At 39.4% G+C, this 17,603-nt stretch overlaps 1 protein-coding gene across 2 annotated transcripts in view; it reads right to left on the bottom strand.

The window, feature by feature from the left end:
* Positions 1 to 206: 206 nt before the first annotated feature.
* Positions 207 to 17,603, bottom strand: part of LOC124156022 — a 31,577-nt gene continuing 14,180 nt past the window's right edge. Inside the window, exons 2-7 of one of the 2 annotated variants that reach the window (XM_046530303.1) lie at positions 16,954 to 17,070; positions 13,361 to 13,575; positions 8,731 to 11,097; positions 7,087 to 7,625; positions 3,277 to 5,690; positions 207 to 401 (exon numbers count right to left, since the gene is read on the bottom strand). In XM_046530303.1, coding sequence (XP_046386259.1) covers positions 3,312 to 5,690; positions 7,087 to 7,625; positions 8,731 to 11,097; positions 13,361 to 13,575; positions 16,954 to 17,070 — 5,617 coding nt within the window. In that variant the 3' untranslated portion in view covers positions 207 to 401; positions 3,277 to 3,311. Of the gene's footprint in view, positions 402 to 3,276; positions 5,691 to 7,086; positions 7,626 to 8,730; positions 11,098 to 13,326; positions 13,576 to 16,953; positions 17,071 to 17,603 lie in introns of those variants that run through there. The other variant, XM_046530304.1, reaches the window with a different exon arrangement.

The following is a 17,603-nucleotide window of genomic DNA, read 5'->3' as shown; positions in this document are numbered from 1 at the left end:
AGCTGGTGGGAATGGTAACTAAACTATTTTGCGTCCGTCCAATACATCAGAGTTCCTGGTTCCTATATTCCTCTGGATAAAATTACAGCAACAAGTAAGAAATAATGCAAGTCAGGTAATCGAAAACACAGTGATTTATTGATATCGTGCGAAAAATATTGAATCCAAAAACATAGAGAAAATACATTGGAAGCAAAGAACGATGATTAGAAATAAGAGAAATGTATAATTTTTATTTCCCTAAAAGCAGGAGAACATTGAATGAACAAACTAAATTGATCGTAAAAAATAATTTAAAAGAATAATGAACTTAAGTAGTACAAACTCAAATAAAGTCTTCAGCTAGAAGAATGATATCTTCCTTTCATTTTCAAATAAAATGGTTTGAAGTAAACAGCAACCTGGCAAAGAAATGAAGGCACTTAGTACAGTCATTATTTTGATTTAAAGATACGTTAAAAACGGAGTGAGGCACACAGTAAAGCTGGAAAATCATTAACGCAATAAGAACGTCACGTTCACCCATCTCTAGTCTCAAATGTGCATGTATTGTATCACTAGTCAGTACGCAGATAGATTAAAGCTGTGGCATAACGACCGGGCATGTACAGAAAAAAATGTTGAAACCCCGATATTGTGCTCCATAAAATTCCTTAAAAAATCTTTACTGGCATGCTAGCAAGTCATAATTAACTTTCATTACTTAATCTTATTTTGAGTAATGGTATTGCAATATAAGGTGGAATCACGGTTATAGATAATATACTATCTTGAACATCATGCCAAATTTATTTCATGCCGGATTTAAGGCTCGTAAAATTAATAGTTATACATTTAAATCAAGCACTTTTCAAAAAACTACTTTCACAGGTCTCTTTTTCTAAGACCGTGGTCTGAGGCAGAGAAAAGAATTGACGCGAACTCGACGCCATCTATCCTTCTTCTGAATAACCAATACTGAATAGCAAACTGCCACCCTCACGGTACTGAAATTGGGTTAGTTTCTTAGACGGCATCAACGTCTTTTCCCGAGTGAACTTCCCAATTAGACACTGCATCCATGTTATTTTTCACCCGGAGATGACTTCTTACACGATTCACCGGTTGAGATGACAAAACACAAAAGAGCATGAAAAAATTGAGTACGATACTGCGTGTACCCAAGTTTCATGCTAATTTTCGCGTTAATTTCACGAGTTTCTGCGCAAATTTTTTCTTGGAACGCCATTATTGACTTGCCGTTTTTCTTCCTAGCCCAGCCCTCGAACAACCCTAATTACGCTGTTTTACACGGGACACGTAATTGCACTGGTTAGAGCAGAATGAATTTCTGTTTATGTCGTGCAATTGCGCGAATGCACGAGCGACATTAAAACAGGGACTATTTTGACATCTCCCTCCCATTCATGCATTCTCTTATGCGTTATAGCAACTAACCGCTTTACACGACACAACTTTGACTGCGTTGACTTCGTACAACGGTCAGATTGCGCAATTACGTGCACCCCTGTAAAACGGCCTATAGGAAAGAAAGAGTGTGGGTCCGGGAGCGAGTTGAATCTTTCGAAGGGATTTTCCCTGTTTCGTAATCCGTTCGGGTACCAGCACGAACTCAGGTATTCATGAGAGGAGAGTTCGAGAAAAAACGTTCGTCTGCAGGTCCCTATAGTAAAAAGATATGTATGATTGCAGATGAGAAAAGAGTTTTAGGAATTTAGTCAAATTACGGTATGAATAAGAACTGGTCTACAAGACTCGAAATCTCCAAACCACTATTTATTTATTGTATGTACTTCCCCTTTTGATATTATTGCCATGCACCAAGAATAATTTTAGCAACTAGGAACTTAAACCTTATCCTTCACACCCTCGAACTTTTTCAATTTCTCTTTATTTTCTCCCGCCAAATGTGAACTGTGGAGCGACAACCACAAACTTGCTGAATGTCTTCAGCTTTGACACGCCTCGACCTTTACGCCGATAAGAGAAATGGATATTTTAAATCATTGCGGTTCGAGATTAGATAAGTTGGATATTTCAATAGGACGCATCCAAGACGAAGCTACAACCACAAAAATGAATCCACCAAATATCACCAAGCAAACGAAGCCAAAATTGCAAACGAACCTTCAACAACGGAAAGGTTATTAATATCGTGTTTGAGTAGCAAAAATGTGTATTGATTGAGGATTTCATGCAACGGGGATCAGTGGCGGATACATACGGGGGGCTCAGGGGGCGCCCCCCCCCCTTGCGGGCCCGTCCGCACTGCCTAACATTGCAAAACCACAGTAATAACTTTTTTATACCATATCATGGCATTGTCTTGTATATGCGTATTATCAGTTTAAATAAAACTTTTTTAAACTTCGCATGTGACTTAATCATTTGTATAGACAGAGGTTTCGCAGGGCAAGTGTTAGGAACGTAGAAGCTGAAAAACGTTTTCATTGTAAGTAATGTAAAAGAAGAGTGGCATTTTTTTGAGATTCTAGTTGAATATCGAAGATATAAATATCTCATCATGAACTTACGTAAGACGCCAAGCGCATGGTGTCACAGAGGCACAGTAGTGTACCATAGGTTTCTATTGCCTTGAGAAAATGGCTTAAGTGCCGTCTTATCATAAACAAAAGTAGTAACATAACTTTATAGAAAATTCAGGAAGGTAAACTTTCACAGAGCGCAGAAAATGCGCTTTGGATCGTTAAATTATCTTTTAGAAACAGTATCATTGCTTTGAGAAAATGCGTTTTATATCGTGTCATAACACATTTTAATCAAAACTACTCACACCTTTAATATGATGAAAATCTTATGCTGATCAAAATCAATGTAGCATCAACTTAAAAAATTACATATAACAAAAGAAGGGGAGAAGTCTTTTCAACCCCCGATGGGCCATAAATAGAAGACAAAGTGAACGATTAAAATTATTTTAGAGCCAAAAATTATTATGATTGAGGAATTGGTCGCATCTGTGGAAAAGCTACACAATTCCATCTTCATAAAATACTTCTTTGTATCAACTTTCAATGCATAAGTTAACAACCCTTGGGTAATCCTAAACATGATTCCGACAGCTTAGGATTAATAACAAAATTTAACGATATAAATGAAAAACACACCCCTAGAGTGGATGTAGAATCCTTGATTTTATCAACCGAATGGTACCATAGATCAATCAATACCATAGATCCTGCTGACAACTCAGTTTGCAAACCTGAGAATTCTATATCCTAAGCGTTCGTCGAGAAAATTTCAGATACCACGTACCTAAATTGTGACGCTCTCATCGAAGCGTCGTGGAACTATTGAAGGGCACACGAAGGTGGAGATCGACTGCATACTCCACCCGAGCCAGCGGCTTTTGACTTTCGTGTTTTCTTGGAGCTACGCATCAATTTACTGAGGACAGATGGAGAAGAAGAGGTCGACTTGCCAGATTCCGTCGACTGGGGTGTTCTTGGCGTCGATTCATTTGAAGTCCTCGACAGCGACATGGAAGTATATTGAGACATCATACCCTGGTTGGGTAAAGTTGGAGCATTAACGATGACGGAAGAATGGGCTGAGCTTCCAAAATGGCTCCCTAAGGGAACGAAACTGGAACCAGAATTTTCTCCAAATTCAATCACAGTGTCTACACGCTTCTCGCAACCCAAATGTGACTCGATGTTATCCTCGCATGATTGTATTTCCACTGAACGAAAAGGACTGTCCTCGACGTTGATTTTAGCAAATTCATAATCACAGATACTTTCTGGACATGGATCTTCACATAAACTCGGAATCAAAAGCTGCGTTTCAATATCTTCATCCCCCATAGTTGAACTGCGACAACCAATGCCCATCGTCATGAAGGAAGCGTTCTCAGACCCTCTACCGGTAGCACCGACATCGTTTAAAGGATTGCAATCTTCGAATATCTCACAACCGAGGTTATCTTGAACCAAACGCTTCTTCTGCAATTTTGACTTTTTACCTCTTTTAATGCGTCTAGATATTAGCGCCGCCATTTCACCAACTGTAGAAGAACATCCGAGGTTTAACGAGATATCTTCTGGCCCCAAAAGTTCATCATGGTCACAGTGCAGTTCATCCATAGTTTCAGGAGGAGAGACAGAAAATTCAAATTCGATAGAAGAATTTTTCTTCGTCAAATGCGTATTAGGATTGCATTCTACGGTGCAGTTTTCTGATGGCAATTTTTCTACTTCATCACAGTCCTTAAGAGTTTTTGCAGAAATACTTCTGGACGGTTGTCGGTAGTTTTCTTGGCAAGATATATCGTCAGCTAGGATAGGAAGCTTCTTATTGTCGATCATTTTATTGCATAACAGAGTGGACTTTGGAACGTGAGATAGGTCTCCGCTGATATTAAGAGGGAAAACATCTTCTGAACTCTTACTAGCCTTTGCTTTCCTGTTTCTTTTCTTCCTCTTTCCGGAAACACCTTTATCATGAATCTCAAAAATTCCACACTCTGAGGAACACTTAATAGGGTTAGATGCAGTATCCTCGTGAGCCTTGTCGGCGATTCCATTTTTCTCCAGTGAAATGTTTTGCAATGAGTTGCGAGCACAAGGCATCGAGATAGACTGATTTTCAACGTGGAGTTTGGCGTTAAATGGCTCGTTCTGGTTTACCGAGCTATCTATATCCACTGATTCAATCATATTCTCTCGATGGGTATCTCCTTTCCCAAATTCCAACGTGTTCTCGCAGTGGTTTTCAACTGCTTTCGTCGCTTCTGCATCTAAACCAGTTTCTTGCTGAAGGGCCTTTCTATTTCTTCGTCTGTTACCTCTCCTCCTCTTTTTGTTGGAGCCTCTCTTACTGTCATCGCCAATAGAATCATTTTTATCACCTACATTTTTTTCTACCTCACAATGCTCCGAGTTTTTCTTTGATTTTGTTAGCAACAATTGGGTCTTAGCTTCTTCAATTACTTGATCCAAGGATTTTTCTTTCTTAGAATATTTGCATTTGTCTTTATCCGAGCCATCCTTAACGGCAGAAATCTTTAAATTTTCGCAAGATTTAGCCACTAAATTTCTCAAAGCAGTCTTCGCCTCGGAACGTTGGCCTCTTTGCTCCACCGACAAGCTCTCTGTCACTCCGCATCGCAATTTATCTATTAACTGAGTCGGCGTCAACAGCGATTCCAATTCTTTCGATTTTTGGCCCAAAGCATCCTTCTTCTTACGATCACTCTTATTCCTATTATCCTCCGTTGAAGCACTCTTTTCCAATGAGCTCTTGGACTTTTCTTTCAACTTAGCCTCCGGTACGCTGGCTTCTGCTCCAAGCCCTAGGTCTTTGACAGCCTTCTTCTTACCACGCCCGCCCGGTTTCTCATTTAAATTACTCGCTGATACCGTTTTTCCTAAATTTTTATTACAGTTACCAGGCAACGTGCAAGTCTGAGATGTTTGGGTAGCTCCTTGGGCCAAATTATTTTTGCTGGATGTTCGTTGACTCTTATTACTTTCAATGCTCGCGCCTTTCTTACCAGCGCTCTTGTTTTTGACACGGTCAGATAAATTCTTATCTGCGTTTTCTCCACTTTTGTTAGGATTATCATCGTGGACGAGATTTGGAACCCAGGCCTCTGGAACCCCTGTACCTTTTCCTTGAGTGGGGCTCTCTTTCCTGCCTTCGGATTTGGTGCCAGCCGTGGTAGAGGCCTCGGGGAAGATAGAGATATAAAATTGCATTTTAGTGATAATTTATCAGACTTCGAATGACAGTGGTATGAGGCACGCTAGCAAAAATAAGCGCGGTCCCTTAATGACATGAGCTATAGATTACATGTTACAGACCCTTAAAACGCACCAATCAAGCTAGAGTTCCTATTATTACCTAAAAACCATTAATAGTCATATTAACCAGACATATTTCAGAACCACTACAGTCTTCAGTGGTGACATTTTGAACTCAAAAGCACAAACACTAATGCGATTTTGGTGAGATTTGACAGGCAACTCGGAAAAAAAACTATTGTGCACTTCATTTTAGGTATGGCAAGATTTATTTATGAATCACTTTGCCCTTAGGCCCCATAATTTGTGTCCAACCTCAAGATAAAAATTTGCATAAGGGAATTCTATATTAAATATTTTTAATTAGAAAAAAGTCTACATTTCCACGTGAAAATGTCACTTATGAAGACATTAGGTATAGAGAACATAGTTAAGTCACTTTTATTTGTTATGTTCCAACCGTGACCCCAACAAGGTCGTACAGCCCTAGGAGGTTTTCAAGTTATTCAGACGATCCGCACATGAATATAAGCCAATAAAATTTACGCCAGTATTTTTTCAAGGGTAACTATATTTTTTCTACTTGTTATAAAGGTGAAATTTGACCGAACACTCTACATACCCTGAAAATTAAATGATGACAATGTATGTTTTAACCAAATATTATCACATGGAAAGCACTAAGTTCGGCCGATCAAGCGGGAATGATGCATCACGTTAAGAAAGTAAAGATCTCAAAGTAGAAAATTAAGTGAATGGTCAAATCTAAATACGAGTAAAAGTAAGATTTCACTTGTAACATTACTCAGCAGTGACATCCTCCAAACTAAATTATAAATGCAGGGTAAAAGAAACACGAACTTAATTTTTGCAAGGAAGAGGCTTACTTTTAAGCTTACTTTTAAGAAACTTACTTATGCAAGAAGCTTACTTTTGCCTGAGATCCGTGATTTGAATGAGCTTCATATTCCAAGAATTTGCTACTCACATTCCCGCGGAGTCTTTCATAGCTATTCATTTGTCCGAATTTCACCGTACGAGTGTTGGTTGACGATGAGTAGAATCACCGGCAAAGCCGTCCTCAACCAAAACTGAACGCAGTGAAACCCAGAAAATTTGGAGAATCACGCCGAGATTTTATCCAAGTGGCATAATTTTAAATAAATTTTTTTCCTTATTATAACTTCGTTCTTCTAAATGAAAAGGAGTGGCATATAAATGCACTCGCAAAATTCCTAAATGACTTCACGCCGTGAAATAAAATAAGGAAACTAATATCCTCCAAAATAAAGCAGGGGTAACGTGTTTATTCTTCCATTACCTGGGTCCGCTGCTCGTTTGGGGCCTCGTGCAGGGCACTGCTAAGTCTTCCGGTGGATCCTTCCCGATTAACCGGCTGAGAAATTGTGGGAAGTTGATTTGGGGTTGATTTCGTTGGTACCCCTCCACTAGTCTGTGTTCCACCGGCATTTCCATTATATCCACCCGTATTCGTAGATCCTTGGTCGGGTTGATGGCATTTACCCTTATTTTTTGTTTTATTAGCCTTTAAAACACTTTTGGAGGGTTTATTTCTGAGGCGGTGAGACGAGATATTTGGGCATGAAACTTGTGACGTAACTTCTTCAGGCGGTTTCCCTTCCCTAGCGAGTAATTCAGTTTCGCTTTTAACAACTGGTTGATGTTCAGCATTGATACCATCCACTGAGTGTGTTTTTACGATTTCTGTTTTGTTCGTGACCACATCAATTGAGGTTGAAGATATAGCTGCTTTGAAGTTTTCATTGTTTTTAACTTCGTGCAAAATCACCACTGGGTCCTGTGGAGGAGCTATTAAGGCGGGATCATTGTCATGGACACCTAAAAATTAATCAGTATTAAAAGTTAAAGGAGAGTGAATCAAATATAAGATACACAATACTAGTTACGCTATTTAAGGCGGCGTGAATAAAAATTAATGAATACATAAAACGTAAGGTGCACTATGCAAATTAAATTTTAATTGGATTCTACACTTCTTGTGTAAGCTTAAGACATGATATGTGAACACGGGGAAAGGAGGGCAAAGTGAGTTGTTTATCACAGCGTCTCAACTATTGAGCCCTACAAGGCGACTTCGGTACGTTCCACACCCGCCCGCTTTCAACTGGCTGTCGGAAATATCGAAAGTTTACACCCGAACAATTCGGCTCGCCGAGTAGTCCGGGCCAACAATATACATATAGCCTCTAGGGTCAACCGGCTAACCTTTAGGATACTCGCGTAACTACACCTCCCTATCCATCATGAAGGCCAATGGCTGGAGGAATTCAAATTTATTGAAAGTATTAGACAATTTCAAGGTTGGCAATGAAAATCGTAAAAATTATCCAGGTCGTGCTACTCTTTCACCCACGACAAACGCAAATTAGAAAATAGACTTTTCCAGTCTCAAATTATCCACTACGCCCAGACGTAAGCCCCAAATTATTTAATGCTCAAAATCATATTCAATAGAGGATGGCATAAAGCAAGGGGTTCTTAGCGCATTTCAAAATGCATCAGAACATAAGTGGGTTAAAAGAATAAAGTTGAACTTAAAAACGCATTTCAGCAGGAAAAAAGGACAAAAGCGACATAAAAAGACTATGTACATATGAAAGTTCACGTGGCTGACATAATTTTTAAATTGTTATTGAATTTATACAAAGGATAAAATGGCCGAAGAATTCGATTCAAAAAGGAAAAATTAGGGTAAACACGGAAATGATAAGGAAAACAGCGTTGAGAAAAATCTCAAACTCTGATCCATGAAATTTGAGGTGGAGATTGGAATGTCATGCTTATAATACAGGAATGGAAAAGGATAGCAAAATTAGTTTGGCGAAAGAGAAATATGACGGCAATATAATGTTTATAGAATATTTTCAGGAGCATTATAAACATTGGCATTATACTCTATTTCGCTTAAAATTTAAGTATTTACCTTCTTTAGGACCAGCACGTGACGAAGAAGGCCTCCTTTTGGCATCATCAAGGCTTAGAGAATTGGAAGACATTAGTTCTTTCACGGGCGCTGTGGATCCTTCTTTCACAGAGATTGGACTTCGCTCTGCGACTATCTTCGTCTCGCTTTCACAGCTGGATCGGTACTGTTCCACAGCCTGCATTTCTAAGTCGTGATAAATCCGAGAAACACTGTCTAGGGATGACTGAGACTGATACTGCTCAATCGCCAGTATTTCCAACTCTTTAAAACGTTTTTCTAAGCTATCTATGCTTGATGATGCCTCTGATGCCGGGGGTTTCGTACAATTGGATGGCACAATTCCTGCTCTGGTAGACAAAACGTCGCTGTACAACCGACGATGGCTTGAGACATTTAATGCTGGCGCCAAGACAGATTCCGCAGACTTCAAACGAGAACTACGAGATTTTTTACTTCGTATCGGAGGAAAAGAGGGATCAGATATAGTTTCCTTTATCATACTAGCCTGGAGAAAATTGAGCTCCAGACTCTTACTCGCTTGTACTAATTTCACACTTCGTTCAGCTGAAGTATCCTGAACAACAACTTCCTCATTTCTTTTCTTTTGATCAGCTATTTCTTCACCTAATCCCACATCTTCGTCGTGAAGTGTTAAATCGGGCCATTTTAACGAGTCAGCATTTTCTACCTCACAAATCCCGTCTTTGATGGGCGTTGACGTCATTGTTTTACCGATACCTTTCCTATCATCTGACAAATGAGCCTGAATTGTAAATTCGCTTTCTATACTTCCACCGCCTCCCGCACTGGGGCTGTACGCTTCGGTGAAGTCGATTGTATCTGGCGAGACTGTAGAAGCATTGTTAGGCATTTCAACATTAACTACGCTACTGGCCGAGCTAGACTCAAATACAATAGTTGATATTCCTTCAGACGTATCCTCATTTCGATTGCTATCAATTAATGAAGTTTCATGGGAGCTAATTAGTGATAAGTTTTCGGAAATATCTGGCAGACAGCTAGCTGCACTTGACTTCACTCCTTTATCGTCCAAAGCGTCATATCCAGGAATCTCCGATTTCTCTAATTTACCGCAATTATTATCTTTTACTATTTTTTCTTTGGGACCATGGTCCGGGACCTGGTGCCGAGAGCTCTTCCATCGGCCTCCACCCTTGGTCAAAACAATCAAGTTGGCCAACACAGCCCCACCACCTCCTCCACCACTCCCATTCCGTCGACGACTATTATTGTCGTTTAGAGTGAAATTGTAAGATTCAGGAGGTCGCTGATACACTGGTATGCTCTTCGGCGGAGACGAGCTAGGCTCGTCTTTTTCCTCTACCATCGGCTTATCTATCAATAAGACATCATTTATTGTTGAATCACCCTTTTGTGGCTCTTTGGGAGGTGATTTCTGCTCGTAATTAGTTTTAGGGGGAAATTGACTCGCCAATTCCGATGTATTATACTGAAGACTTGAAGGAGTGAATATAGAATGCATCGATTGATCCATTTGAGACAATGCTTGATAGTACTGCTGCTGGTAGTAGATTCTCAGAAAGTTTGCCATCCACATTTGATGCTCCAGTGACGTTCCGGAAGTCATAGGTTGCCGCCCAGAAACGGTAGGCTGCTCAGATCCAGTGAAAACTGGAGATTGGGGTTTCTGCATTGTCGGGATCACGTAATTACTGGGAAGGTTATGCGGCTGAGGCTGATGAGACTGTAAAGTCTGCTGTTGCTGCTGCTGTAAAGCGTGAAGTGCTTGGTTCTGCAAATAAGTTTGCTGGATTTGCTTCAGTGTTTGTCCTCGGAAATCCGACTGCATGCAATGTTGAGGAGAGTTATGCTTTTGTGCCGCAGAGACATGTCCAGGGCTATTGACAGAATTGACGTTCGTATTAAAAGATATTTTTCTATCTTCATTTGCAGCACCTATGTACGGGAAAAGGGATTTCGGAAAATCAGCAAATGAACCTGATGGGAAATACGGCCTCGATACTTCTTGCCCAAGCGTCATGTCGTCCTGCCGAGGATAAAACTCAGGAACTTCGACGTTCAAACCGGGAGGCTTTGAAGGAACGTAGCTAATTCCAGGGGGATTGACCAAGCGACATGTTCCAATCTGTTGGGCTCCAGTTTGAGGAAGCGGCGATTCTTTTGTATTTGGCACATTGCGAGCTTGCTTGGAGAAACCGCCAATTTTTTTATTCTCAAAATTAGAGATACCACGCTTCCATACATTTTTTGTGCTCTCAGAGCTCACCTTTAGATACAAAGAATATTCATCGCGGTCGACGTACTGGATATATGGCCGTGACAGACTTATATTTTCCTCATATATTGGCGGACGGCGGAATCCTGCAATACATAAGTGCTATTAGGAACGACCGTATAAGATTGAAAAAAAAATCCCCAAAATTAGCCGTCATAAACTACATGCACAAGGATTCGTATAAAGTAGTTTCTAAACCTTAACACTGTCCAATTTCTCAATACCACCGAGAAATTTATGAGCATATGCTTTTGGCACAGGTCTAAAATGTATCCTAGGAGTAGTAAAAAAATGATCCCATGGACGTAGAATGGTAGCTATTGGTGTCATAAGATATGTCTAATGTTATTTATTTCGATAAATAATCCTTGGATAAAGGATGAAATGATAAAAGAAATTGAATTAATTGAGAGAACATAGACACAGAGCATGGCAAAAGAATACATGGGGAGATAAATAATTGATTACGGCGGGTAAGCAAGAGAGTAAGGGAAGCTTGGTGGAAAAGACAGCGAGAGGAAATGCAAAAAAAAGTCCAGAAGGAAAGAGAGGTGAACGCGCTATACGCTTAGGTTAAGTCGCTGCTGGTAGGCAATAGAGGTCAACCCATGTCAAAAATTAAGGCTATAGATGGAAGGATGCTATCCAGGCGAGACGAGTTTCAGGGCATATGGAATGAATACATAGAGGATCTGTACGTCATCAGGAACAGGCAGGAAATATTCATAATAGAGGGCGAAATTGTCGTGGAGGACGATGACCTTGGTCTAGGAATCTTGGAAGCGGAAATCAAAAGAGCCCTTACTTGGTATGAATGGTAGGGCAAAGTTGGGCGTTGAAATATCCAGGGTGAAAAATATAGGGAAGGGCGGTAGAAGAAGATTTTTGAAACGGTTTTGAATCACACGAATGGAGGCGAGTGCAAAGGAGGATTTGGGCGACCATCAGAAAAGGAAGAACAACCCGTGATGCGAGAGCGGTTATGAGGTCCCTTGTAGGGAGTAGTCTAGAGTGTAACTACGACGTCAATGCCTGCTCCGTGGATTTTAAAAACGCATTTGATCAAGTGGAATGGGTTAGTGGATAGTGGAAATGCTAAAGAAAATAGGCGTATATTGGAGGGATAGGATAATCATTCGTAATATGTATAAGGCTATACTGCGCAAGTGTTACCTTGCCCAGTGTATACAGCACCCTAGAGATTACTCTCTGAGTATAATTTAGATGTTGATGAACTGAGGGTATCGGGCGGTGAATTAGGGTAGACTAGCATATGCCGAGTATTGAGACAAGGCTGATTGAGAAAACGCAAGGAGCGAAAATTCACGGTGAAAAATTAGCATGCTGCGATTTTCCGATGACGTAGCCGTCATAGAAGAGACAGAGAGAGACCTAAATAAAAATATTTTATTTAAGGGCCATGTTAAACCTTTTCAAGAAGAGTGACCAAAAATTAAAATTGTCAGGAATATTTTATTCTCATTTCCATATCAGTGGAGAATTGGAATATTTACCAGAAAATTTTCCAATCGAGCTAGCGAAATAAGCAAACGAGATAAAAGGTGATTAAAATTAGATTCTTTAAACACGGTCGACATCAAATGGACATAAAATTCACCTGTGAAATTTTAAAGTTTTATTTATTGCCATCATGGAAAAATTTCCCAACATTATCCCTGAAACACTTTCATTTGTTATGACAAGGGTAGCTAAAATGTATATTTACAAAAAATAAAAGTCACCGAGGATAACGAGGCGCTCTACAACCACCTAAGTACACTATAGTGAGATTTTGGAATAACAATGCTATAAATGGTTTTTTTCTGTGCTGGTGGTACGTATAAAATGGCTGACAGAGCTAAAGGATGAAAACTTAACTCGAGAATTAACTCAAGTTATGGGTGGTATATGTAAAGTTAGAACGCTCGCTATAAAGCAGCAAGTATTTTAACATTACATCTATTCGTAAAAAAAAATATTCGCACGAAGGCATTCGCAGATGAGCATCGAACTTCTAGAGTAAACTTGAAAATAAGCCTCAATTTTTATGGTTAAAATGAATAGAATAAATGTTCATTGCCCACTCAATCCACTATCACCATCGAAAAAAATGAAATTTGGCAAAAGAATTACGAATACCTGAGTTACGCCGTTATCAACTGAGCACAGATTGTTCATTGGAGCCAAGGGTAGGCACCAAGTCGAGTAATTGTTGTGGCGCCAGATATATTTTTTCTCATTCATCGCTACAAAATCTATGAAATAACTTAAATGTAGGAGTATACAAAAAAATAAGTTTTAGGAGTTGAACGAACTTTTCCAAGAGAGCAGCTTTGGATAAACACTTGCCCTCAGGGTAAGTCTTCGTTTCCTGTTCGCAATCGCCGTAAAATACATCCGAAAGCCTTACTCTGGTGAGGAACCGGCGGTGATGACGCATGAATTCTTGGGATAACACATCTTGCGGATTACATGGGCATTTCAGCGATCCACTGCGAGAGTAATTCTCTTCTTTAGTCACTACGTCCAGCTCCAAATCAGGTGGTGCATCTTGGGCAGCTCCCCTGAGAAATATCAGCGTCCACCTTAATTGATACATCGATGGATTCCAACAACACTTATCTCAAAATTTGACCGGTCTGAGATAATATTGATAATACTGTTAATAAAAAATAAAATCCAAGCAAAAAAACAACTCTTTGTTTGCAAATGTAAGCTTCTTTTTCAGTTTTATGTATTTTTGGTATTTACTTTCTATTAAAATTATAACCAATTAAAAAAATTAATCGTTTTTTTGCTCTCCCAAAAAGTTGTTATTTTTTAGGTACGTGTTGTTAGAACTTAGCCATCGATATGCTGTTCAGTCATTTTTCATACACTGGTTAAAGTAAATTCAATCTTGAGAACATAATTTTGTGTTTGCCATCATAGGCGGATAGGGGGGAGAGGACGGGGGAATGATCTTCCCCCCTTTTGTTCCTTAAGGCAAATCCGCGAGGTGCGGGAGTTTGCATTTCCTAACTTGATATTTTTTTTTCTTTTTCATTGATGTGAGCACTGGCGTTAGCGGCAGCTTCGTAACCTTCAGTGGGTGTGCGGTTGTGACCTACGTGGAATTTTGTTCCTTTGATCAAATCCGCGCGGAAGGTGAGTGTGAGCAGCGAGCGTTTCCTAATTTTATATTTTTTGTCTATTCCATTGGTGCGAGTTGGTCACTGGCGTAAGCGGCAGCTTCGTAAACCTGAGTGGGTGTGTGATTAAGTGTGAATTTGTTGCCCAAGGCAAATCTGCTAGGTGAGTGAGTTAGCTTGCGTAATTGTTTGTTTTATTGAGTTCCAGTTTAAATTGTTGTGTATCGCCCCAATCTCATCATATAACTTTTCTTGGGGAATTTATTTTCTTTCGATTCTTAAACGGCCGTAGATCGTTTATTTACCTATACAGGGTGTCCCATTTATCTTGACCACCCGAAATAACTTTTTGTCCAGATGCAAATTCAAAAATGTGTCAAGCAAATTTTCCTTAGCCGCAGTGGCGCCGACTCCATGGGGCCTGAGGGGGCCCGAGCCCCCTCAAAGATTCGTTAGGGGGGGCTGAGCCCCCTCAATAATTCAAGAAAATAATTAAGTTATATTATGCTTTGGGGAAATCACAAAAAATATATTGGTATTTTCCCATGTTTGACGATAGATACCTTTTAAAATGCATTCAATAATGTGTTAAAACAAATAATTTTAAGGTAGTAAGCAGGTTAACTGAAAACAAGTGGTGTGAATTATGATAGTGTTACGGTGCTGAGACACACTTTGAATTTAACCTCTTCCCGGGGTAAGACTCCCGATATGGGCCCCCCCAATATTTTTTATAAGTCGGCGCCCCTGCTTAGCCGTCAGGGGGGACATTAATCAGCATGATTGCCTTCCTTGTAGCTTTGTTATTTACAAAGATATGAACAGCGGTATGCCCTTTTTAAATGGCACCCTATATTTTTTATTCGGCAATTCATTTCCTCTCCTATAACTCCTCCTGTTCATATATTTGTAAATAACAAAGCTACAAGGAAGGTAATCATGCTGATTAATGTCCCCCTGACGGCTAAGGAACATTTGCTTGACACATTTTTGAATTTGCATCTGGACAAAAAGTCATTTCGTGTGGTCAAGATAAATGGGACACCCTGTATATAGATATCAGACAAGGAAACAATTTAGACGACGACAAAAACATGATTGAACCTGCCCGAGTCTGGGAGCATTAAAAAACAAGGCACACTCAAAACCTTTCGTAAGCCTCTGGTTGTCTTTCTAGCCTGTTGAAAGGAATGGAGTAGTTAAGGAGGGATAATACTGACTCTTATCAATGCGGATACTAATGCGGATAAAGAATATATACATTCCAATGGCAGATTCAGGCTTAACGGCTTTAGTTCTTAATAATCACAATGAAAAATAACTTGTTGAAATGCACACTTTAACTTACAAAGCGACCACGGTTTGAACACAACAGTAATGCTATCAGCAGGGCCATAGATCTATGTACAAGAACTCTTGACGTTGTTTGAACGTCCCTAAATATGACTATGATTTGTAATTTGGAAGATATTTTCTTCGGTTGCCTGAATGGATATGGACTAGGCCTCTTTTTTATACCGAAATTTCAAGTCTCCACGGCAAAAATCATAATTAATAACTAATGTAAAAAATAGATTTTAAAAATATGTAAAATCAACATCTGCCAGGCTTTTCAATTATGCAGAGAAAAGTAGCTCTAAAACGAGATACCCTAGTGTACACCATTACAGTCCCAGCTGTCTAGGCGGTCGGGCGTTGGTTTTTCATCCTGTGTATTTCTGCACCAAAAAGTACATCTGCCCTTGATAGAACTCGTAAGTGGGCTGCTTTTGGATACGTATGAACTTTCCCACAAGGTGCTACGACCGCACAAGTAGGCGGGTGTCCGTCAAACCGCAGTTTTTGCTGGCCAACCATGGAGTTATAAATGTAACACCATTCTGCCAACAGAGGTGCCCCTCTCAAACACCACTATGAAACTCACCAAGATGGTAGCACTGCTCCGTTATTGCAAGCTGCATGTCTACCTAAACGAGGGGTCTCCGAACTCTTCTATGCAAGGGTCTCATTATATATTTCCCTCATTTATGCGGGTCGAAGGAATAAAAATTTTAAAAATAAAACAAATCTGTTCCAGTAATTTAATTAAAAAGTAGTGTATAAACTTGGAAAAATATACTGTTGAAAAAATCAGGGTAAAGTGAATCGGTTTCCGCCTTTAGTTTTATGCAACCATATTAATGTGACGAATGATACTGCCGTTCTGACTTCAAAATCATTCATTAAAATCAGGCTCCAGATTAGATGAGACAATTGTAACCAACACACAAGGATTTGCTTGGCGGTCCGGATGATATTATGTTTCGGACGTGATATGGCCCGCGGGCCATAGTTTGGAGACCCCTGGCCTTCCATGATGAAATATTTTAATTATGCGATGTGAAAGTAACGCAGCAGTTCGAAAGGATAAAATATATAGTATATTTGCCCTCACAGTTGAATTTATGATTTGCAACTTAAGTATACAACTAAGGTAATCTTTTATTAGTTAACATGATGATTCACTCTCGCGTGCTTCCGTACATCGTCTATTCACATACTTGAAATCGTGCACAGTTAAAATATTTATAAGTTGTATTAAAAGGAAAGGAATATATCGTAAGGGAAATAGTTACATTAAAAGGAAAAATAAAACAATTTTCAACGAAGCTAAATTGCTTTCCACCAATAGTTTTAAACCGCCGATGAAAGTTGATATGTGCCCAGAATACACCATAATATACTTAGGAAATTACCCTTAAAATTAACTGCACTACGTTTTGATGCATAACACTATCGTGAAACCAAAAGGGTGTAATTATTGATATTTACGTTTTTCCTCTTCTAGAAGAGCCGAATAAGCGATAAAGCACTAGCTTCACCTGGAAGAACGGGCAGAACTTATCACATGTTCCATGGGCGAAATAACCTCTTTCGGCTAGCCTGTATCTGAAACAAAAAATGGAACTGGTAATCGAGAAAAATAATGGCTGCAAATTAGATAACATAAATTCAAACTAGAGAGCATACCGCACAAATTCTGGCTGCCAACAGATATCGCAGATGATGGAAGTCACCTTATTGATAAAAATGGACATACTGATATTGTAAAACATCTCTATTATAACGACAATTACTTACCCCCAATTACAGTCGAAAAAAAATAATCGACAATAACGACTGTTGATGCAAAAACTCTGACAAGTGATATCAATCGATTTGGGAAAAATAAAACGTGAATAATAAACTTTTATGCGAGCTGACAAATCTTTTGGGGAATATTAATATTCGTCGAGAAAAAAATTACAAAAAAATTCGCCTCAATCACACTACTACAGAGCATTAGCCCATCCATAAATTTAGATTTTGTGGCGACTCATAAATGAGTTTTAGAGAAACATTTAAAATATTTACAATTTTCAGCCGCACGATGAATCGGACCACATATATATAGAAAATACCAGGTCATCGATGGTGAAATT

Source organism: Ischnura elegans, chromosome 3 (genome assembly GCF_921293095.1).
Source record: "Ischnura elegans chromosome 3, ioIscEleg1.1, whole genome shotgun sequence".
NCBI classification, from domain to species: domain Eukaryota; kingdom Metazoa; phylum Arthropoda; class Insecta; order Odonata; family Coenagrionidae; genus Ischnura; species Ischnura elegans.
Note: the sequence above shows the minus strand (reverse complement) of the source record. Positions and strands in the feature narration are given on the sequence as shown.